This window comes from Tetranychus urticae, chromosome 1 (genome assembly GCF_039701765.1).
Source record: "Tetranychus urticae isolate SD_2017Ah chromosome 1, NJAU_TeUrti_SD_1.0, whole genome shotgun sequence".
Taxonomy (NCBI): domain Eukaryota; kingdom Metazoa; phylum Arthropoda; class Arachnida; order Trombidiformes; family Tetranychidae; genus Tetranychus; species Tetranychus urticae.
Window position 1 is genome coordinate 24,936,520 of NC_142958.1, and position 23,375 is coordinate 24,959,894.

Consider the following 23,375-nt stretch of genomic DNA (forward strand, 5'->3'; position numbering starts at 1 on the left):
TATGTACTTTCACTTTTTTTTAAAAAATCTGATCCGCTGAAATTTTGCTGAAAAGAAATTCAAAATTGTCTCACCATTGATGATTATTGTATCTTTAGACTAAATTGTGACTTGTTTAACGTATTTATAGTTAATTTTTGTAATAACACTTTTTCTTTAGGTAAGTCTATTCATGTTATTTATACCCACTTTATTCACTGTGACTTGTTAATCATTTAAAGTGTATCAGTGTTTTAGAGTTGAAGGAGTAAATGCGTTACTCATTGACTCAATCTATGGCTCTCGATTATCAATTGTTACCACCATTTTTGTTTTATTTGATATCTCTATCCATTGATTATCTGACTTAATAATATTCGTTTGATCAATTTTGTACATTAACTTAAAATGTCATCCTGTTCTTCATTATTCATTTGTAGCCATATTTAAAATTTACATGCTTCAAGATGTTGGTTACTGTAAGGACATTGAACCAGCAAACATTCAAAATTGAAATCGACCCCGAAGAGAAGGTATTTATATTCTATTTTATTCACTTATTTGATCATAATATTTTATTTCAATTATTTAAAATCATCTTTTAATTTATAGGTTAGCGATTTGAAAAAGAAAATAGAAGAAACGAAAGGCCCAACCTTTGCAGTTGCAAACCAGAAGTTGATTTATGCAGGTTAGTAGTGAAACCATGCCATTCCCAACCAAGTGTTTTGCATAGCTCTTGTAGTTGATTGAAGTAATTGATCGTACTTCTGATGTCATGTAGCCGGCTCTTTGCGTATATCCTGTGTAATATTTGTTTCAATAATTTTCACATTCTTTACTTTTCTTTCTTTCGCACCAGGGAAAATTTTGAGCGACGAGAATAAAATAAGTGAATGCAATATTGAAGAAGCTAAATATGTCGTTGTTATGGTTCTACAACCTAAAACAGAGCAAACATCAAGTGCCAGTCCAAGTGCTCCAAGCAAACCCATCAGTACTCCAACTACTGGTGCCACTGGCTCGAGCAGTGCGTCAACAGCTACCACAACCGGCTCGTCAATAGAAACAAGTAAAGCTTCAGCCAAGAAAGAAAGTAGTGGCAAAGAGGAAACAGCAACAACTCCTTCTGCTGAATCAAATCTAGTTTTAGGAGATCAATTTGAAGATATGGTCAAAAACATCATGGAAATGGGTTATGATCGTAACCAAGTGGAGAAAGCATTGAGAGCCAGCTTCAATAATCCAGAAAGAGCTGTTGAATATCTTATAAATGGGCTACCATTGGATGCTGTTGCCGATGAAACCGCTCCTCCAGTTAGTGAGGGTGAAACTGGTGGATCCACAACTCCTACCACAGGTGGTCGAATAGTTTCTGCGGATCCTAGTAATCCTCTGGCTTTTCTTCGTAGCCAACCAATGTTTTTACAGATGAGACAAATAATCCAACAAGATCCTCTAGCACTTTATAATTTAATGCAACAAATTCGTGAAACTAATCCTCAATTATACGAGCTGATAAATCGAAACCAGGAGAATTTTGTTCAAATGTTAAATGAACCAGATATGGCTGGACAAGCAACAGGACCAATTTCAAATCCAGCATCACTTGGTGGCAGTAATACAGGAGGAACAGGTGGTGGTGGTGGTGCATCAGGATTTCCTTCTGGGATCGAAAATTTAATCGGAACAGCGCATATCACTCAGGCAGATAAAGAGGCCATTGAGCGGGTAAGAAAATCTTGACAAATACTCTCAGAAAATACATTTCATATCCATCCTGACATCTTTTCATCAAGCTTACCTAAAATTATTTCATAGCAAAAATTTTATATTTAGATGAAAATAGTTTTCATTTAAGGATTTTGAACTAAATTAACAGAGAGTATCTTTTAAGTATTCTTCAAGGACTTTATCACCAACGAGTAGCTTCAAAATTTTATTGCAGAACGTAACTTATTCTTGATATTAAATAGCCGGTTAGTTTTTTAATATTTACTTTAATATAGATTATTTGGTCTTTATTGACTTTAACTTAAACCAATTTTAATTCCAATTTTTATCATAAGAATCGTTATCTGACTGGGAATTCATAAATTCCTGATCAAAGACCTACAATTTAGAATGAACACAAAAGACACTCTCTGTGAGGAATTTAAGCCGGATTGAAAGAAATGATAAGAATTTGATTGAATTGTTTTTTTTATTCAATTTTTTTCTTCATTCAGCTTGCATGTTGGAGTTTGAGAGAGGATAATGAGTGGTCCTTATCAGGCTGCCGCTATAGTGTTTGAGTGTATTGTATATGAGAACTGAAAATGAAAAGGTGCGTACATGCATCTTGAAGAGCTTAGGGATTAAGGAAGGGATTTGAAAAGACATGATAAGAGAGAAAAAGGAAAGAAGTAGGGAAAAATTTTCATAGCAAGTTTGTGACAGAAAACAGAAAAAATGATTTACATATAAAGCTATAGTAATTGGTATTTCAACAAGAGAATAAAGGTCAACAAATTTCAACTGATTGACAAAATTGGATTGGCTGTGGAAAAAATTTTTTTTCAATAATTTGTTTGAGTCAGTCAATGTTGACATCTTAATCGCATAGTTGCATAAAGCTTATCAAGGAGACATTTTAAAGTAAGAAAAGGGTATAGAGAAAGAGGGAAACTAGATGTTTTGAAAGGAGTGAAACGAGAAAGGGTGAAATGAAGGAATGAAGAAGATACAAATATTGGAATTGTTGATCGTGAAAAAGCATTCAGATTGTTTACAGGACTGGAACTTTCTTAAGACAGATAGAAAGGGTGAAAGATAAATAGAAAAAGGGGAAACAAAAGATTGCTGATGATTATAATTAGATGTTATTGAGAATATGATGTATAACAAAAATATTATGTTACTAACAATTCGCTTTTCTTCTCTTTTCATCAACAGCTGAAAGCTCTCGGATTCCCTGAATATTTGGTAATTCAAGCCTATTTTGCGTGTGATAAAAACGAAAATTCGGCTGCAAATTTCCTTCTTTCACAAGCTTTTGATGATTGATTAACACTTGAATCATTGCTATCCAAAAAAAGAAATCAGACTCCATAATTAGTCGCTAATCTCTCCTTCAACATTGCTGGGAATTGCTCAGCAAATCGGTTCCAGTTCTCTTCGCCAATTTGATTTTTGAAGCCATGGAGAATCTAAGACGAAAGATTAGAGATTAATATTAAATATCATATTTGTTTTGCGATAAGGCCAAGGGTCGTCCACAATGATAAAAAAACAAAATCAAACATTGATTAACAATAACAGTTTGATAAAATATTAACTTAATCTTATAATCAAACATCGCTAATTACCTCGTTAAACATAGCTTTCAGGTCTGGTTTGGGGCTATTCCAAGAAGCTACAGCATCACAGAAATACATGAATTCTTGTACAACTCCTCCAGGATTAGCGCCTATCATGGCACAAACACCACGAAAAGCAGAATCTTTTTCCTCGTTATCGCGTATATGACGAAGTGAAATACACCTGAAATAGAAAAAGAGAGAAGTTGTTTAAAAACTTATGAAAGGGAAAAAGACGGAAAGGATAAAGATGAAAGAGAGGGATAAATATTTTGAGGAAGCGCAATAAAGAAAAAGAGTAAAAAGAAGTAAAATTCAAGTTAAATTTACAGACCAGGGGCGAATAAACTGTTGTAAATGAGGAGCGACTTCTTCAGGACATACCAAGCCAAGACGGCCAATTGTAATGGCTTTTGTTCAGTAACATTCAGTATTTTTAAACATGTATTGTGTATTTTTGAAAGTGTGGATGAATTTTAAAGTATATGTGATGTATGGAATTTGGTGTTTTTTTATGATTTGATTTTTTAGTTGGATGGATGTGGCAGTGATGGGTTTATGCATAAGTCAAATTAATTTGATAAATTAAAATGAAATTGATTCACAACACATGGAAGTAATTGTGTGAAAACGGGATGTAGGCGGACAAAAAAATGTCAAGAGAAGAAAGAAAGAGAAAAAAGAAACAAAATAAGGTAAATAATGCTGAATAACTTCGCGTAACTCTTTTGAGAATCTTTTTCTTGGCTAAAGCTCTGAAAGGTTAAAATACTTTCAATTGGATAAAATAATAAAGGCAAATTATCTCATATATCTAACTATTGAAAAAATACAAACCTGTATTTTCTAAGAGAGTTTTTGGTGTATCAGGTTGGTTAATAATAGCAATCAACTGAGGTAAAACAATTTGGGTGTAGGATTTCATCTCTGGTCCCATCTTAACTGCCATCTCTCCAATGGCCCAAGCAGCATTGTTACAGACAGAAATAAACTCAGGTTTTAAGTTTTGGGCGAGTATAGGTAAAAATTGAGCTATGGATAAACAGAAAGGAAATACATTAATCCAAATGATGAAGCCGTGAGAAAGCTAATTGATTGGGAAAAATTGTCAGACAGTACGAATACTCATGCAGACTCATAGTTCAATAAATTGAATCATCGCAATAGATATCATCATTCAAAGTTTCTCAATCAAAAAATAATAAAGATAATTTCTTACGTGTAAGAGGTTTAACATGTTGGAAACAAGCCTTTGTAAGATCTCCTAACAAAGCAAAAGAACTTTGTCTAACATCAGGTAAAGGATCCTTAAGATAAAAAATACAACCATTAGAAGTGTTGGTAATTGAACGTAAACGAGAAGATGAATGTTATTTGAACTTACTTGCATACATTGGTGTAGAAGAATCATTACATTACTACAAGCAATCAACTGACCAAACTCTGCAGCACCATTTAAACCTTCAGCCAGACCACTCAATAGATCAAGCGCAACTATCATGAAATCCTTGTTTGGTGGGTCGAAATGATCAGGATGAGATACATTAGCCTGTAATGGATAAGATGAAGATAAAATAAAGAATTACTCACATGAAAAAATAAATGGAATTTTTTGAAACTTACTATGGCTTGATTAAGAGTTTGTTCTACAAGGGATAGACATCGCTTGAAAACTGGTTCACAATATGGCAAAAAGCCATTCTGTAAAGCTGTCGCAACACTGGATAGACACTACATTAAAAAATTCATAAGATGAACATAGATTAATTTACGTGAATTTAGAAAACGGTAGCAAAAAGCAAATTACCTACCTCAAGTAATGGAGAAAGACCTCGATCATCATCCTTTAATGAATTCCATTTATGTATCAAGGGTGGCATTAGTAGATTAATGTACTCGGGTTTATTCAAATGATGACCAACTGAGTCCGCAAGTGTACCGATGGCATCATAAAGGATGAGTAAATTTTTATGCTAAGTGAGAAAAATAAATTTTTAAAATAAAAATTTCTCCATAGATTTAATGAAAAGAAATAACAAACCTGATATTTATTAAATGCAAAGACCAAAGTTTCCAGAATGAACCCTAAATAAGGTACCAATTCTGTGCAAGCTTCTTCCTCCAAAGTAGCAAATGCGCTACAAGCTGCTTCCTGTACTCTTTTATTGGCGTCTAAGATACGTTTGAGAAGCTAGTAAGGTGCAATAAGGTGGAATAAATTATAATTAATATTCTATTATAGGGGGGAAACATTTTAAGCATACTTCTGTCATCAGAGGCCTAAGATATTTGTCATGAGGTTGACCCACAACCCAATGTGAATATCTACTGAGGGTCCAACATGTTATAGATCTGACCAACGCTTTCTTGTCACTTAGGCACGTAATGAGATAAGGTACGAGTTGGCTTAGATGTGGTATCATACCAGTCATACACCCTGCAAATAAGAAGCAATATTATAATATTTGAACGATAAAATATTTACACCAGTTCAATAGTACCTTCAGCGATTGCCCCCAGTGCAAGAACAGCAGACTCTTTGATTTCCCAGCTTTGATGAAACAATGTTTCCCTTAATATAGGAAGAACTACAGGTAAAAGATCATCACGGAAGACACCGGCAAGAACATCAAGAGCTGCGGCTGAACATTTTCTTAGATTCCATTCTGAGACATGTCCATCACTATCATCATCATCACCATCATCGTCGTCGTCAGAATCAGCGTCATCGTTGCCGTCATCGTTGTGTTTTTGTGTATGAGTTTTTGATCGATGAAATCTGGGTTTAATGTCTTCTTCTTTATCTGGTATCATTTCATCTTCTTCTACATCACCTTTCAAAAGGATTATGTCTAACTGAGAATATTTCATTCGTCGCATTAAAATAGGTACCAAACGGGGTAAATGTTGACTTAAGACTTCTTTACATATAGGTTGTTCAGCTAAATTCAACCAAAATTCACAAGCTTCTAGAGCAACTATTTCGTCTGGATCTTGACTTCTTAACAGCATGTACTATATGGGTAAAATAAAAGTACAAGAACATAAATTATTGTCAGTCGATTAAGGAATGTCAAAAAATGAAATATAAAACAATTCAACAAATTTCATATCGAATGTGAAAATTAATCTCCTTTTCTGGTCTGAACGGCTATGTCATGGAATCTACATAGACGGGCGATTAGAAAAGGGGCACAAAGAAACAAACAGAATAATTGTCATGATATTTTAATTACCTCTACAATGCTATGAATATGTGGTATCAATCGGTCAATTTTAACTTCCAGTAGCATGACTAGAGCTCGACAAACGTTCTTCCTAACTTCAGGTTCTTCATCAGTGGCCAAATGAAAAAGATTCTAAAATTGAGGAGAAGAAAAGTTAAATAAATAACAAAAAAATATCTAGTGAAAAGGTTACCTCTAAGAACGTGTCGATGTGAGCCATTAGTGATGAACTTCTAATCATGATGAATTGATTGACACAAGATATGGCATGAGCACGGATTTTAGGATTTACGTGACGAAAAAATTGGAGGAACTTTGGTATTAAGAAATCTAATGGTCTATTGGTTGTATCAGCGTCCAAGGCTTCCGCCATATCTTCACATATTTTATGCAAGGCACTAAATGCACCTTCACATGTGGCATAGTTTTCTGAATCGAGCATCATACATAGCCTAGGTAAAAGTTCAGGCCAACTGGACAATTCACCTTTTGATGCTATTGTTGTAATGAGGATACCACTGGTGGCTCTGATTAATGGATATTGATCGGCAATGCTGTTGAGACATTCTGCTTTCACATATTCAGTTACTTCTCGGGGAAATTCGTACCAATGAGCCTTTAAACTATTTTTTAATATGAGACCACTCAAAGATCTCGTTGCCTCATCTTCAGTTGTAAGTTTAGTAAGAATGAATACTAGATAATTGCAAAAATCTGGACAATTATTTAACTCTTCCAGCCTCTGTTGAACAGCTCTTTGGGTTTGAGAGTCCGGTGATTGGGATTCTTTGAGCAATTGAAGGATCTGCTGGATGCCGTCTTGAGCCGGAGTCCAAGCCATAATCGAATTTAAATTTCACTAGCACCAGATAAAAGGGGAGGAAAAGGTGAGAAGAGAGAAAAAGAAGTAGAAAACCGTGGAGCAGCCACCACCACCACAAACCAGCAGTACAAACCTGTCAGCTTCAACAAGCAGGGAAGAAATAAAGCAGACAAAATGAAAAAAAACTAGAAATATAGGAAATAAATAAAAAGTACAATAAATAGTTTAGTTAAATTTTCAATTAAATGATGAAGACCAAAGGAAATGGACTCATCAACAAAAAATCAATCAACAAAAAGATGTTGGATGATTTCTGGAAATATTCACAGATTTCTTATTGCGAATGTTTGCAACTAATGAAGATGGTCTTAGTTACCCAGGCGGCTGGTTACCAATAACTAATACCGGCGGTTACTTCAACCGAGTTAAATTCTGAATCGGAAACAATACCAAAAATATTTTATTTATTTCAATAGATTTACGTCTATCTGATGATTGATGTGAATTGATCAGAAAAAAAATCTAGTTCACTCAATTGTGACGTTAACAATTGTCTTCAAATTTCTTGTTAGCTTTTATTGTAACTTATACAGTTAATTGTGTTTAACAAGAAACAATGTGATACTGGTCGAGTAGTTAATTAAAGCTAAATTTGACCTTAAATTGAGATTCCCATACAAAGAGATTTTTTTGTTGTAAAATGTTTAATTAATGAGTAAATTAATAAATAAACTCTTGAATCTCAAATGCTTCTCCCAATCTGTATCAAGTATGTCTTACAAGTGCATTTTAAATATTAATGTAAACCACATGAACAAAGCCGCAATTTACATATTTGTACACTTTTTATAAGCTTCAATAACCGAACCGGTTATACCGGCTTCTGGTTGCTGAAAATTCAAGATGTTTCAGTTCATTGTACGGTATGAACCAGAATTTTTTTTCATGTTACGCACAGTCAATAGAGACTGGACACATAACTATTAATACTCAGCTGCATAAGCAACTCTGAAAATACCGTTCAACCTCATGTTACTCTTTTTTTTGATCATTGATGGCAACAAAAATTAATATTTATTTTGCAATTACTCGCTACCGATTTTAGATAACGATTAATACAAAATATAACTTGGTTTACACAAAATAGCTTATTCCAGAATCAAAAGCTACATGTTATTACTAGATTTTTATTTGAGAATTATTTAATTTTGAGTTGGAAGATCCCAAATTGAGTAAAATGAATGCCGAGAGAATTTAAACAGCCATGTGGTTGATGTTAAGCATTCTTCTGGGGAATTTTGACAATGACCTGAAATGAAAGAAAACACAGTTTAAGAAACTTACAGAACTTAAAGAATTATAGAAATATTACCGATTTGACTTCTGTATAATCTTTGATTGCATCTTCGCCTCTGTAAATAAAAGAAAATAAATTAGAAATACAAATTACAGAATACGAAGAGTGTATCGATGATATTTCATGTAATTACAATTCTCTTCCAAATCCGGACATTTTGTAGCCTCCAAAAGGTGTTTGAGTGGTATTGGCGTCGTAACAATTGATCCAAACTGATCCAGATTGTACAGATTGAGCAAAAGTTAACGCTTTATCAATATCATAAGTTAAAATTCCTGCTCCTAATCCATATTTCGATGCATTGCATCGTTCAATAACCTCTTCAAGGGTTGAAAATTTTAAAATTGATTGAACAGGTCCGAAAATTTCTTCTTTAGCGATAGTCATATGATCCTCAACATCAGCAAATACAGTTGGTTCAACAAAGAAGCCTTTCTCTCCAATTCTTTTTCCTCCAGTCATAAGTTTGGCTCCTTCTTTAACACCCATTTCAATCATTTTCAAAATCTTTTCCATCTGTTGTTGACTGATTTGTGGACCATGTTGAGTACTTTCAGAGAATGGATCCCCGACGATTCGTTCTTTTGCTAACTGAACACTTTTAGCAACAAATTCATCATAAATTGACTCATGGACATAAGTACGAGTACCTTAAAAAAATATAAGATGAAGTTGATAAAAATTATTCGATGGAATACTGAAAAGATGCTAACATAACATGAAAATAAGATTGGCTTACCAGCACAACAATTTTGTCCCATATTTGTGAATACAGCATTATGTCCAATCTGTGCAGCTTGCGAAACTTAAAGAAAAACCAACTAATTATTAAAAAACCACAATATGATCAAAAAGTATTGATATTTATAATTTACCATCAAAATCATTAAAAATCACAAGAGGACTTTTTCCTCCAAGCTCTAAAGTCACTCTTTTAATATTAGAAATCCCTGCTCCTTGCAAGACTAACCTTCCAACATCAGTTGAACCTGTGAACAAATTAAATTAAATTAGAATTGCTTATTAACTTGCATTAAATTTTCTTTTTTCACCTGTGAAGCAAACTTTATCAATATCAGGATGTTGTACAATTGCTGATCCAGCCTCTGGTCCAAAACTTGGTACGACATTAATTACTCCTGGAGGAAATCCAGCTTCAACAGTAAGAGATGCACAGTACAGTGCGGTCAACGGGGTCATATCAGAAGGTTTAAGGACAATTGTATTTCCAGCTGCCAAACATGGAGCCCATTTCCAAGCTATCATCATGATTGGGTAATTCCACTAATAATCGAGTGATTAACAATATTGCATGAAATTTCATGAAAAGTCAAACTAACCGGAATGATCTGTCCACAAACACCAATTGGTTCAGCTCTCGTAAAGGCAAATAATGGTCCATCTTTTAATTAATAGACAGAAAAAAATTATGATGTGAAATATTCAAAAAGAATCAAAAATCTCACCAGCGGGTATTGTTTTTCCATGTATTTTATCAGCCAAACCAGCATAATATCGGAAAACGCAGGCTGATGCCTCGATATCTCCAATCGCATCATTCAATGGTTTACCATTGTTTAAAGTTTCTAGTTTCTAATAATGTAAACAAATTTATTAGTGATGGACAATGAAATTAGACTGAAAACAAACAATTGTTACTGTCTTTTAAAACACAAATCATAAATTAAGAATAATTGTGTTGAAAAATGAAGTCAAATTTAATTTAAGGATAAATTTAACTCACAGCTAGAGATAATTTTTCTCTTTCCAATAAATCAGCAAATTTATAAAGCAATAGACCCCGAGCGGAGCTATCCATAGTTCGCCATGTTGAGCCTAACTTGAATGCTTGTCGTGCTGCCTTCACCGCTTTGTCAATATCCTCCTAAATATGAAATGACATTTTAACTTGGGAACAGTTAAACACACACAAGAAATCATACTTTTCCTCCTTTCTCGACAGAAACAATCTTTCTTCCATCAATTGGACAGATAACATCAAATGAAAAACCATGAGTGGCAGTACACCATTCATTGTTAATAAAAATCTGTGAAAAATAGTAATCAAGATGAAATAGATTTACATTTCTGAATTTAAATTTGAAAACAGATTTAGCAAAAAAATTGTCATCGATAACTTACCTTAGTGTATTTTATGGTTGAAATAGCTTGATCCATAATGTGACAGGCAGTTTTAGTTATTAACACTTTAACCAATGATTTTTATGGACTCAATTAATGGCAAAATTTACGATTACGAATGATGATTCTATAATTTAAATATCAATTTAATTGCCTCATCAAAACAGATTGTCACAATAAACCTATTGAATGAAAATGAAAAGCTTTTAAAACATTGAATTAACAAGTTCTCCATGAAGATGGCGTTGATCAAAGAAACAAGCAAATTTAAACGACTTTTTAAATTCACTTGAGCTATCGTTCAATAATTTATCAATATCTCTCCGTCAAGCCATGTTTGTTCAGATTACCCAGCTATAGATGGTTATTTTTTGCATCAAACTGATTTTCCTAATGATCTAATAATGGCCTATTAGGAAACGAAATTATTTCAGAAGAAATTTCCCTTCTAATCAACAACAGCACTTCGATTTACAGACAAATCATCACTCTGAGCGTTCTTATATAAAATTATATAATTATATAAAATTATATTCAGAATCGAAGCCCATTTTTCATCGGTATAAAAGATTGGCAAACATTTTCTCATATTCATCGATATTTCTCTCGACAAATGGCTTTAAAACTGCGACTTTACATCCCAAGAATCGCATCTCTTACAATCATCATCTTTCCACCAATTATAATATTTTAAAGTACAAAAGCGATTAAAGTGTGAACTTCAATCCATCGACTCTATCATAGACTGATTACCATAAAAATATTTCAAATTATCATCTTCGCAGGATTATCTTCTTATGAAAATAGCTTTTTGAGCAACTTTTTTATAAAAAATAATGAAATTAAAGATTTCTATTTCTCTTTCTCTCTCTTAAATCTTTTGTCGATAGAGCTCTTCGAGTTCCTCTTCGTACCAAAAGATCGTTTTCAAATGCTAGAAATGAATATCGTCCTTCTTTTCTGTTTGTGGGTCCTGGTTTTGCTTTACATACTCAGTCCTCTTGCAATGTCGAACACGAATCTAAAAGATCTCGTGGATATGACACGATAATGCTGTTGGAGTTTAATATTAGAGCCATTCAGTTTCAACGATCCTAGTCGATGAAATTGTTGGAATTTTCTGTTCTCTGTCGAACTCAAGTTTGATTTTAAGGCATGGATTCCGAGAGCTATTGAAGGATCTTGAAAGGTCTTATTTAGTGTCAAGTATTAAACCATTTGAACGCTGAGAAACCACCACACCAATCAGAAAGGAGGAAAGGAAAAGACTAGAAATGAAGACAAGTAAAAATGCCTAGAATAGTGACTAAAACCGCAAACCCTACCACTGGATTGAAACTGGTAGGCTACCAGTTTCAATCTCCTTTACCAAACAATCTGTGCTCAAAAGACTGTCTTTCTTTCGCTGTACTCCCTTTCTCTTTTACTTTCCACATTCACCTGAATTTTGCTTTTTGTTTTCCTTGTTTTTTCTCTATGCTATCTAATACGAACCAGTTTAATTATCATTGGACAGATTCCAGGTAATGTTTTCTTGATAAATTATGTTAATTCAACCTTTCAGCTTTCATCTAATATATACTTTACAGGATATTTATGGGATAATTCTTTAATTAAATAAAGATGTGACCAGCTTCAATAACATAGGCTCCCTCATTTTTGGATAATCAACATCTTTCTGTTTTTGGTATCAATATCACGGTTCAATACTAAATGTAGCCATTGGATTGGTTTATTGTGTTCACGGAATAACCATTTCTTTGGCTTCAACAACTAATGCAAAATACCCTAGTCGGTCTTGGATATTTCTCCTAACAAGTGTGTATACCTTGTCTTTTGCTGTAACATTGATTGCTTTTGTTTAACTAGCAAATGTGAACGAGATATTTTTTACTCTGTTTATTTTTGACTTGAATATATAGGCGATTTTGTTATTTGTGTTGATGATTCGGAGAGAGATGCAACCTTTAGATAAAAAAGTGATACCAACCTAGTATGGTACAAAATTAATTCTCTGTTTACTTTCCATTCGGTTTCTTGCAAATGCTTTTCTCACCTAACTAATGTCTTTTTTTTAATCTATTTTACAGACATATTTCAACATAATGAAGTGCAAAATAAATTCAGGAGATAAATCCAGGCTAACTCGGACCTCATCCACACGAGCCACTAAGTCTAACATTTCCTCAAGTGCATCATCTTCTCATCCCACTAATTTCAAAATTAAATTCAAACATGGTTTAAGCCTAAACAGCGACTCTTCTAATCATGGGAGTCGAACGCAAACAAGATCTTCGACATCTTCAACTGTATCGACATCTAAAGGGAAAAGTGATATAAAAAATAATGATCACACTAGAGCTGCGATACGCGATGGTAGCAAAGAATCGAAAAAGCCTAAAGAAGATGTCCATAAATGTAAATGCATTTGTTCAAACTGTGGATTATCTGTCAATGATTCAGGACCAGATGATCGAGATGTATCTACGATAAGAGAACCCATAAACTTGGGTACTAATAATGTTCGTCAAATCCTTCAATGTGTTCATAATGGAACTCCTGAGATCAAAGATATCATTCTAAATGAGTGTAATATAATTTATGAATGTCGAATTTGTCGCAATTTATTCCGAAGCTTGGCCAACCTGCTTTCACATAAAAGATTCTACTGTAAAGATCATCAATGTGAAAACATGTTACTTTTTGATGATAGCTATTCAGATAGATTACTTGGTAACTATACTATTGGATCAAAAACACAAACAGATCAAAATACAGCGTCTCACAATAAACAGTCCGGAAGTAGAGATAGTCGTCCAATGGCAACTAAAACTTCAACTGAACAAAAAGAGACGTCCTTCAATTTTTCCGATAGTGAACATTCTAAGCAGTTATTAAAGTCATCTGAAGATAACGTTGCTTCAAGCAACATTCAACCTGATAAACTAGCTGCTAAACGGAAACATCTAGAGCTTTGCGTCAATAAATTGTTGCATGAAAAGCAATCCTCGAAGGTTGAATCATTAGTTCATCTGACTGAAATTTCTACAACAAAAAATGCTGTTCATCAAATTTATGAGACCAAGCCTAAAGAATCTGACAGCATCGATAACTACGTTCATAATAGTCGTTTTTCAAACCAAGATGGTGAGTTCCCAGCTCAAGAAGTCGAACAATCCTCTTTTTCTGTTCCTGGGTCTCAAACCCATGAAGATTCCGTCAAGCAAATGCAAACTGAAGTTTATAATATTGACGAAAATGCTAACCATTCAGTGGCCTGTGAAGAAACAGAATTAAACCTCCAAGAAACTAGTGGTTACTCTCGGTCAATATCCTCTTTGGTATCGGATGACGAAGAATGTTCTCGAGAAAGTGTAATCATGAAATCTGCCTCTATAAGTGAGTTGGAAAATGAATCAATAGATGTTGAAGACGTTGTTGTCAATAAGGAATTGAGTCAACAATCGATTCCTTCATCGCCATCTTCATCTTCATCAAATCATTACCAGAGCCGAGAACATACATCTATTCGCAATAAACCCAAGACTTTTAACGATGATTACGAAACTAAGTCCCCTTCTGCGATAGCCAATCTTCCTTGTTCGATGTGCAATTCCAAATTCAGTTCGAAAAAAACCTTAACCGTACACATTCAAACAATACACAATATTCAAAGGCTTGTTTATCCATGTCCCTTTTGTTGTTTAACCTTTAAACAATTATTCAACGCAACTAGACATATGATGCAAGTTCATAGAAAAGGCAAAACCCAAGTTAAATACCTGCGAGAAGCAGTTAAACATCGAGCTTATCCTGAAACTAAAACTGATGTGATTGATGAAAGTGAAACCATTCATACCGACTATAATGATGATACTTATGGTACTGAAAATGAAAGCGATGTTAGCAGGGATACTGTTGATATGGATCAAGAAAAAGTAGATTGTTATCCACTTTCAAATGATATTCTGAAAACGACGCCATCAGAATTGGAGCTTGTACCAATTAAAGTTGGCAAAAGTTCTAAAAGAAAAAGCTGTGATAAATCTAGATCAGAGTACAAATCAACAACTGAAATAACATCCGATGAAACAAATGCTTATAAAAACTTTGGTAGCGAAAATACCAATGATGTGGAATCAGATTTGCAACAAACAACAAATACTACTTCTACTCATTCAGTAGACAAGGATGCAAAACCAATCGTTAACCAAGAAAAAGTCCGTCGAGTTGATCCCATCATATTCACATGTATCAATAATTGTGGTAAATATTTTATCAAAGCCGACAGTAAAAATCAGCATGAAAAAGGATGTTCTAAACCTGATGAATGTGAAAAGGAAATTAATACTGAGCAAAAAATTATCTCACCTACAGCGTGTAGAAATTTAAATTCAAATGAGAATCTAGATCTAGTTATACCTGATTCTATCTATAATGAACTCGAAAAGGTTGGAAACTTGAATACCCTTCAATGTAACAATTGTCCTGATTTGCAGTTTGATTCTAAGACTAACCTGATTGAACATCTCGTTAAACACAAAGGCTATGAGATATTTAAATGTAAAAAATGTGCTTATCAAACACTCGATCGAACCGAATTAAATAATCATTTAAATAATACGCATGGCAACCCAGAAATATTGCGAGAAAACTGTACAATTAAGGTTTCAACACCTAATAATAGTAGTTCCTCAGGTGAGTAATTACAATTTAAAAAATATCTTTTGTTCATTTTGACTAATTTTTTCTTTCCTTTTCTGTATCTAAATCAGAATTGACCGTGAAAAAAGACGCTTTCCAACCATTTAAAGAAGATTCTCAAGAAGTAAAAAAGCCACATGAATCCAAATCGTCTGAAAAATCTATATCATCTGGAATAGTATTACACTTGCGGCCTAAATTGAGTCGAAATCGGAAGAAGAAAAAAATTTACGAGATTGTTGGAGATTGAGGTCATTAATTGCGTTAGCAAATAACGGAAAATTTGATATGAAAATGCTATGTAAAGGTTACCTCAGAATTATTTATATATTTGTTATAATCACAATTATTAACTAGTGCAACAATCTGAAATCATGAGGAAATAATTAATAGATTCTGGTCAAAAGGGCCAAATGTAATGAAACCCTCCTTCAATCCATGCATAAGCTTTATGCAATATTTTCTTAACCTGATGATATGTAAATTAATTAAGTCACGATAATGCCAAAACGGAATGTATTTAACAAATATTATAATGTTAAAAAAAGATTTTTTGATTCAATTTCAAACATATTCAATTTATTGCTTCAAATTGTTGCCTTGTTGACAATTTATTTCATTCGATTTTTTTAATTTAGGTCTAACTGTTTGAGGATTAAGAGTGAATTAATTTAAAAATAAAGTTTATAATTTTTAGCGATTAAATGAAATGGCTGCAACTCGGCTTTACCAACTCAACTTCAACTTGAAGTCTTACATGTTTCTAGCCGACGGCTAAACACATGGCTTAGCTTGAAAAGTATGAAAAAAAAGTAAATAGTTCAGCACGTGAATCTTTTTTAATATTTGTGATCGTTTATATTTTATACGAAGTCTTTTAATAAATAATGACTTCAAAAAATGATTTAGATAGCGATTCAACTAGTGGATCTGATGATGATTACATAGAGGAACCTTACGTAGATACATCTTTAGAAGGATTATGTTTATTCTGTGACCAGATCGAGATCAATGGTGATAGTTTACTTTTGCATCTGAAAAATGTACACTCTGTTGATTTAAAAGATATTTGTTCAACAAATCTTGTTGATTCTATTTTATACATTAAACTTATCAATTTCATTCGCTCTTGTAAAGTTGAACCCGCTCAGCTCAAAGAGATTTTGAGCAAAGATGATTGGAAAGAAGACGTTTATATGAAACCAGTAAAAGAAAATGATCTTTTATTAACTTTAGGTGAGTTTTTAAAATTTTCAGTATTTATTTATTTCGTTAAAATTGACTTTTTATCTTAATTTTTCAGATATGGCTGATGATTCAGATGATGATGCTGATATTAATTGTAGTGAATTAGTTCAAAATTTACCAAAAGTTGACGTTCAACAACAAGCAATGTTCCTTGAAGAATATAAAAAAATGAGATCTTTGATCTTTGATCTGAGTCAAATTGATGAACCTAGATCGTCTCATCATGATTTGGATAGTGATAATTATTTTTACAGTTACTCACATCACTCGATTCATTGGGAAATGCTTTCAGATCGACCTCGAACAGAAGCATACCGCCAAGCAATAGACTCTAACACTAATAATTTTCTCGGTAGTACAGTTCTTGATATCGGATGTGGAACTGGAATTTTATCTTTGTTTGCTTGCAAATCAGGCGCTGCTAAGGTTGTCGCCGTTGATCAAAGTGAAATTATTTATTCTGCTATGGACATTGCTCGGGAGAATGGATATGAAGACTCTATTGTTTTTAAAAAAGGAAAGCTTGAAGATTTGGAATTGAATGAAAAGTTTGACATAATTGTATCCGAATGGATGGGCTATTTTCTCCTTTTTGAAGGCATGCTTGACACTGTTATCAAAGCTCGTGATAAATATCTGAAACCAGGAGGTTTAATGTTACCAGGATCTTGTACTCTTTACATGGCTGCCTTATCTAATGAACAAATTTACAATGAACGTATCAATTTTTGGAATGATGTTTATGGGTTCAAAATGACTTCCATGAAGAAAGATGTCCTCAGTGAAGTTTTGGTGAAGGATGTAAACAGTGGGTCCGTTATCAGTGATGTTTTTGAGATTAAAACCTTTGACATAGGAAAATGTACAATTGAAGAGGCTCAAGTCGTACAAAACTCTTTCCAATTGAGGATGACTTCATCTGGTGCAGTTCATGGGTTGATTTTTTGGTTTGACTGTTATTTCACTGTAGACAAAAAGTCCCCTATATCTCTCAGTACATCACCACATGCTGAAGCTACACACTGGAAACAATCTATTCTATTACTGAAGGAACCAATTCAATTAAACTCTGGTGAATTATTGACTGGTGAAATTAAAATCAATCGAAGTTGTGATGATTTCCGTTCTTTGCAAATATTATTAACCATAGATGGAAAGGGATCACAAAAGTTCATCATGAATTGATGATGACTCGTCAAACTGTTTTCCTATAAATTAAATTTTTGTATTTTGTTGAATTGCGAAATGAGAAGAATAATTTTTTAACTTCTTTCAAAGTATGAATAAATTAACAAACGAAACGCATCACATTCTGATCATTCGTATTAAATTAATCATATTAAGAAACTACTAGAAAATCATTCATTCGAGCCATTTCATTGAAAATTATTCTATGCACATTTTTCTCGCTAGAATTTAAAATCAGAGCTTGAACAAAAAAAATATCGATATCGGCTGTTGAAATAAGTCTTTATGTTTATATTTCAGTATTGAACCTTTCTAGTGTCTACGACCACACCAGACTGAAAGCACCGGATCCCGTCCGATCTCCGAAGTTAAGCAGTTTCGGGCCGGGTTAGTACTTGGGAGGGAGACCACTTGGGAACCCCCGGTGTTGTAGACTTTTTTGTTTTGTTTTGATATGAAATACCAAACTTAATTCAAATTGAATGGATATGAAGAGACGTTGAAAAACATTTAGGCTTGCAAATTAATGCGCATCTTTTTTCATATTAATATGAACTACAATGTATAGAATAGCACTTTTTAATGGACTGTTGAAAATTAATAAATAAATCAACTTTATAGAAGTTTTACTGTAATACATTTTGATTTCTTTAGAAGGCGCTAACTGTTGACAGTAACCAAAATTAAATTACATTTAATAAATAGATAAATTAATAAATAAAATAAATTATGACAGGAAAATGATTTGTATAAATATTTGATTGAACAACAAGTTGAATTAAAATTTGTGAAAGCCAAAATATCAGTGGTTACTGTTTATAGCAAAGTTGATCAAACCCTCAATTAGTCAATAATAAACGGTTAGCCGAGAAGGTATTTTGATTAGTCTAAACGTTTAAAATTGGACCATAAGCTAATTGGCAGTTTCAAACAAAACCATTAAATGCTTTTGAAAAATTCATTTGCAGCCAAAATCTTGATATAATCGTGGATTGTTATCTCTATCATCCAGCCACCATTTGTTCAGTTTATTTTCACACTCAATAGGATTTGAATTGGGTGCAGATGGATCAATTACATGAAGACTGTTACCCAAAGCCAGGAAAAGTCTGAACGGTTCCTCTGGTATGTAAGTCATTAAATTTTGTTGCAATTCCAATCGAACTTTTCTCGACTTATTTTTAAGGAAGGCATCCATACGTATTTGGTCAGCTTTCATTTTATTGTTCCGTAAGTTAATAACAACTGGATTAGTATTGTTACGCTCTTCAATGAAAAAGGTTCCTCGGGTAATATAACCAAGCTGGTTAAGTCTCATGTTGAGCAGTTGAAGATTAGCTAAATTAGAGAAACAATTGTCTTGCACTTGCATAATGGCATTGTTGTGAAGGTAGAGTCTTTGAAGAGAAACCAAATCAGAGAAGACATTTTTAGGTATAAAGGTTAACTTGTTTTGGAAGAGGTTTAAAATTTTCAAATTATTGAGTCCAACAAAGGTTTGACTTGAAAGAGTGTAAATGTAATTGTGTCCCAAATCGAGGTTAGTTAAATTGCGTAAATCTTTGAAGGCACGATCTGCGATAACATTGATTGAATTTAGGCGTAAATCAATTGTCCGAAGATTTTTGAGTCCTTTAAACGTGAATGGTTCAATCTTGGATATTCCATTGACTCCCAATTTAAGTTCATTCAGGTTAGCCAAAGGTATAAAGATGTTACCATTTAGTGAAGTAATCTTATTATTGTACAAATCCAGTGAATTTAATTCAGGTAAACCAGTAAATGCATTTGGTGATATAGTTGCTATCTCATTACCATTCAAGTCAAGATTCTTGAGAGCCTTCAACCCTTTCAACAGATCAGCATCCAGACGGGTCAACTTGTTATTACCCAAAGCAAGGGAACGTAAATTGTCAAATGGCTCAAAAACATCCAACTCAATGGTATCAATCTTATTGTAGCTTAAATCCAATGATTCCAATTTGTTTAAGCCAAAAAACATGTCCTTTTTCAATTTATGAACTGTATTCCGAGACAAGTCAAGATTTCTCAGTTCAATCAGATCAGCTAATCCCATTGCTTCAATATCACGGATTTTGTTAGCAACCAAGTCAAGTGTTTTCAAATTATCTAAACCAGTAAATGTTTTACGGACAATAATTTCCAAATTGTTTTCATTCAAATACAGGCCTTCCAAGTTGATGAGACCTGCAAAAGCTTCACTATCAATGTATTCAATACGATTCTCAAGTAAGTTGAGATACTTGAGGTTGGTTAATTTGTCAAATGCTCGAGATGGAATCCGCTTTAATTTGTTTTTGGAAAGATTGAGTGCCTTCAATGAGGTTACAGATTGTAAACATTTATCTGGAACGAAGCTAATGTTGTTGTCCGACATGTCAATAGATTGAATTGTGAGTAAACCATCAAAACCATTGTCACAAACTGTTGTGATCCTGTTGGAACCCAATGATAACTCTTGTAAGCCTCTGAGCTCATTGAAAGCATAACAAGCAATATCAGACAAATTATTTTTCTTGAGATTTAGTATATTCAAGTTAGCCAAGCCAATGAAGGTTTCCGATGAGATTGAGTCGATATCATTGGCATCTAAGTCCAGAATGGTTAAATTTTTCAATTCTCGGAATAAACCAGAAGGAATATTGTGTAGTTTGTTCCCTGATAAGGTGATTGTCTTGATATTGGATAAATCACGGAATGAGGTTTCGCATATGAAGTTTATCTGGTCATACCATAATTCAAGAGTCTCTAGTTGACGAAGGTTGGAAAACAAATTACAGGTTATGTTAGATAAATCAGTGAATGCAATTTTAACGGCTGATAAATTAGGGATCCGTTGGAAAGTGTCATCTCTCATGGTTAACATGGATCCACCATGAAAGGCCATCTCGAGCTTCTTGGGTACATAACTGGCTGCCTTTTCAATGCAGTAACGGTCAATAAAATGATGACCTGTAAAGATTGGACAATTTTTGTAAAAGGAAAAGATTATTATTAGCAAAATTCAATCAATTTTTCCTTTTTTTAATGGTTACTCAAAGATTGAAACAAGATGAAATGTTGTAAAAAAGAGGAAGATGAGTTCAGGGAAATGATTGAGAAGAAACAAGAAATTCGGGTTAAATCAGGAAAAGACATTTAAGTTAAAGCTTTTTAGCTGCTTCTTACTATGCTTCAAATTCAATATCGACTATGTTAAGGTCAAATTTAACCGTTGGCTGATTATTAGATAATAATTCATTATTATTTTTTACTTTAACATTGCATTAGTGTCTGAATACAATACAATTCAAACCAAACAATCAATAGAGTTTAAAAGACGATATTTTCGTTACAATAAGGATGGCAAATAATTTGTTGCTTATTGTTTCACTAACATTTATACAAAAGTTGAATAATAAATTTGTATTGCTCATTTATTACCCAGCAATTCAAAGTCTTATAATTAACATTAACATAATAGTACACAATCGGTTGTTCAACTCTTGCTTGTTTCAATTCAAGTTATCGGCGGATTTCTCAGTCAGCTGATTTTTCTATTTACGATCACTTCTTAATTGTTGAATTTAGTTTTAAATGCAGACTTAAATCAAACATAATTTTTCTACATGTTTTATGCGTTCAATCAGTGGGTAACTTTGGATATAGCAAAGGATTTAGTCAAAAACCTAACCATAAACCAAATAAAGCTTGAAAGCTTGAAGGGTGATTTTATTATACTAAACAATCAAACGAAGAGAAAGTTAACCGTTAATTTATCAAATCAAATGGCTTTTAATGTGGTGAGTATCTAATATAACCTTATAATTATAAAATTGCTCAGTAATAATGTTTTGTTTTGGTTTGTTTTGGTCAAAATTTTCAAATAATTCAATAGACAAGTGAAAAAAGCTTTTTACAGAAGAAGAGGAAAGGACTTTGAACTGAACCTAGCTATGGCGATGGTTAACTTGTGGTACTTACCAGACGCTGATCCATTGACATTGACACCATTACATGAGAATCTGATGGTTCCTAATTTGTTGAGACACTCACATCCTGTTTGGGAGACAATTGAATAAACTGGAATTATCCAAATATTGAATGATGCAAAAGCAACAACAAACAAAACAAAGTGCGCGTTATTCCGGTTGACCATGACTTTTCGGCCAACACACTGAGGATGATGGTTAATAAGTATCAATTACACTGGTAGACAACAACAGACGATGAAGGGTGATGATTAATTAATCAAATAATGTTGACATGGACTGATGATTGATAAACAAAAGTCTATAGGCCACTATTAACATTACTTCTGGCTGTTGATGAGTAAAGATGATCGACCAAATAATAAATGGTGAAAAAATTGTGTAAAAATGTAACCGTGAAAGATGATGGTGATGAAGATGATTATGATAAGGGAAGTTAAACTGGATTTAGTTGCTACTCGTTAAACTTCTTTTTCATTCAAACCAACATCATTCAGACCATCATCCCCATCCTCATCCTCATCCTTATTTACCCAAATCTCCTTATCTTTTTTACCTTTTTTCCCTCTTTTTTACATCATTTTTTTGGTCTCTACCTTCGGTTTCTTCCATCCACATCATCTTCCACTTCTTGACCCAGGGAAATCAACAATATTTACGAAATACTGACACTCGGCCTTATTAAATCAGTTTGCTTTATAACAATCTTAATCTTCTGCCTTCTGACCTCTTCTTTCATAGGAGTTAATACAATCTTTTTTGATTACAGGGGCAAGAGTTAACTAGTTTACATTATTGATTAAAAGATTAGCACTTTTTATCCTTTTTGTTTTAATATTTGGTGAATAGTGAGTGAAACGGTTGAATAAAATAAATCCCAACACTCCTAATCTTTAATTGAATCAGAGATTTGCCTCAAGATGAACCAATTTAAGTTTAACCCATAACAAAAATAATTAGGAGTTGAACAAGTTCAACCTTTTTGCTGAGAGTTCAGTTAATTAAGTCGCCTCTAGTTACCTTATATATTATCCAAAAAGGTAAAACTAAATTATGAATGTGTTCCTTGTGTTGTTTAGGATCATGGATCATTGAGATATTAATAATGGCTGATGATTGGTTAGAGGTTAACTAAATCAAGTTGAACCTGTTTACCTTTATTTTTCCTTTGTTTAATTTGACTTCTAGCTTTAACCATTCTTAATCGCAAGTAAATTGTAAATGTTGGAAACGTGATGTGTCAAATTTAAATCATTATTGAATTGCAATCCAGATTTAACCTTCTCAACTAGAAATCATGAATTAGATTGAAGCTATCATCATGATACACAGACAATCAAATTACAGTAATCATGTGTGAATGGCTCATCAATATTA

At 33.2% G+C, this 23,375-nt stretch overlaps 5 protein-coding genes, 1 long non-coding RNA gene and 1 other non-coding gene across 11 annotated transcripts; 4 read left to right on the forward strand and 3 right to left on the reverse strand.

Moving 5' to 3' along the window:
• The first annotated feature begins 56 nt into the window (after positions 1-56).
• On the forward strand, positions 57-3,308 carry Rad23 (UV excision repair protein Rad23). Its single transcript, XM_015936382.3, has 5 exons — positions 57-160; positions 420-512; positions 592-670; positions 842-1,710; positions 2,914-3,308. Exons 2-5 carry the CDS (start codon positions 447-449, stop codon positions 3,022-3,024), a joined length of 1,125 nt encoding a protein of 374 aa, XP_015791868.1. The 5' UTR covers positions 57-160; positions 420-446; the 3' UTR covers positions 3,025-3,308.
• Tnpo (transportin 1) lies at positions 417-7,711 on the reverse strand. 3 transcript variants are annotated; one of them, XR_016198908.1, is made up of 14 exons: positions 6,738-7,711; positions 6,554-6,676; positions 5,819-6,332; positions 5,582-5,754; positions 5,359-5,508; positions 5,129-5,290; positions 4,941-5,048; positions 4,702-4,866; positions 4,537-4,624; positions 4,155-4,349; positions 3,652-3,727; positions 3,327-3,501; positions 2,884-3,167; positions 417-1,783 (listed from the first exon to the last, which is right to left on the reverse strand). XR_016198908.1 is itself a non-coding variant. In XM_015936380.3 (14 exons), the coding sequence occupies exons 2-14, from the start codon at positions 7,383-7,385 to the stop codon at positions 3,060-3,062; spliced, it is 2,685 nt and encodes an 894-aa protein (XP_015791866.1). In that variant the 5' UTR covers positions 7,386-7,403; positions 7,501-7,711; the 3' UTR covers positions 2,164-3,059. The 3 variants fall into 3 exon arrangements, 1 of the variants encoding a protein (XP_015791866.1); XM_015936380.3 differs by lacking the exon at positions 417-1,783 and having other exon boundaries at positions 2,164-3,167; positions 6,738-7,403; positions 7,501-7,711; XR_016198909.1 differs by lacking the exons at positions 417-1,783; positions 3,652-3,727 and having other exon boundaries at positions 2,164-3,167.
• A 707-nt stretch (positions 7,712-8,418) lies between these two features.
• On the reverse strand, positions 8,419-11,053 carry LOC107368540 (retinal dehydrogenase 2-like). Its single transcript, XM_015936381.3, has 11 exons — positions 10,867-11,053; positions 10,668-10,772; positions 10,469-10,609; positions 10,191-10,317; positions 10,065-10,126; positions 9,777-10,008; positions 9,600-9,713; positions 9,464-9,529; positions 8,858-9,374; positions 8,740-8,779; positions 8,419-8,676 (listed from the first exon to the last, which is right to left on the reverse strand). Exons 1-11 carry the CDS (start codon positions 10,900-10,902, stop codon positions 8,644-8,646), a joined length of 1,473 nt encoding a protein of 490 aa, XP_015791867.1. The 5' UTR covers positions 10,903-11,053; the 3' UTR covers positions 8,419-8,643.
• A 1,140-nt stretch (positions 11,054-12,193) lies between these two features.
• Positions 12,194-16,132, forward strand: LOC107368611 (uncharacterized). Of its 3 annotated transcripts, none has more exons than XM_015936472.3 (4): positions 12,194-12,389; positions 12,456-12,684; positions 12,957-15,564; positions 15,642-16,132. In XM_015936472.3, exons 3-4 carry the CDS (start codon positions 12,972-12,974, stop codon positions 15,818-15,820), a joined length of 2,772 nt encoding a protein of 923 aa, XP_015791958.1. In that variant the 5' UTR covers positions 12,194-12,389; positions 12,456-12,684; positions 12,957-12,971; the 3' UTR covers positions 15,821-16,132. The 3 variants fall into 3 exon arrangements, with proteins under 3 accessions (XP_015791958.1, XP_089124058.1, XP_015791957.1); XM_089267932.1 differs by having other exon boundaries at positions 12,274-12,389; positions 12,431-12,684; XM_015936471.3 differs by lacking the exon at positions 12,194-12,389 and adding an exon at positions 12,789-12,864 and having other exon boundaries at positions 12,545-12,684.
• Positions 16,133-18,323: 2,191 nt separating this feature from the next.
• Positions 18,324-18,442, forward strand: LOC112539549 (5S ribosomal RNA). The gene has a single exon (XR_003083440.2). It is a non-coding gene; the product is annotated as a 5S ribosomal RNA (ribosomal RNA).
• A 154-nt stretch (positions 18,443-18,596) lies between these two features.
• Positions 18,597-22,355, reverse strand: LOC107368566 (uncharacterized). The gene is made up of 2 exons (XM_015936411.3): positions 21,991-22,355; positions 18,597-20,979 (listed from the first exon to the last, which is right to left on the reverse strand). The coding sequence occupies exons 1-2, from the start codon at positions 22,163-22,165 to the stop codon at positions 18,965-18,967; spliced, it is 2,190 nt and encodes a 729-aa protein (XP_015791897.1). The 5' UTR covers positions 22,166-22,355; the 3' UTR covers positions 18,597-18,964.
• LOC149094821 (uncharacterized) lies at positions 21,569-22,817 on the forward strand. The gene is made up of 2 exons (XR_016199017.1): positions 21,569-21,809; positions 21,905-22,817. It is a non-coding gene; the product is annotated as an uncharacterized LOC149094821 (long non-coding RNA).
• Positions 22,818-23,375: the final 558 nt, after the last annotated feature.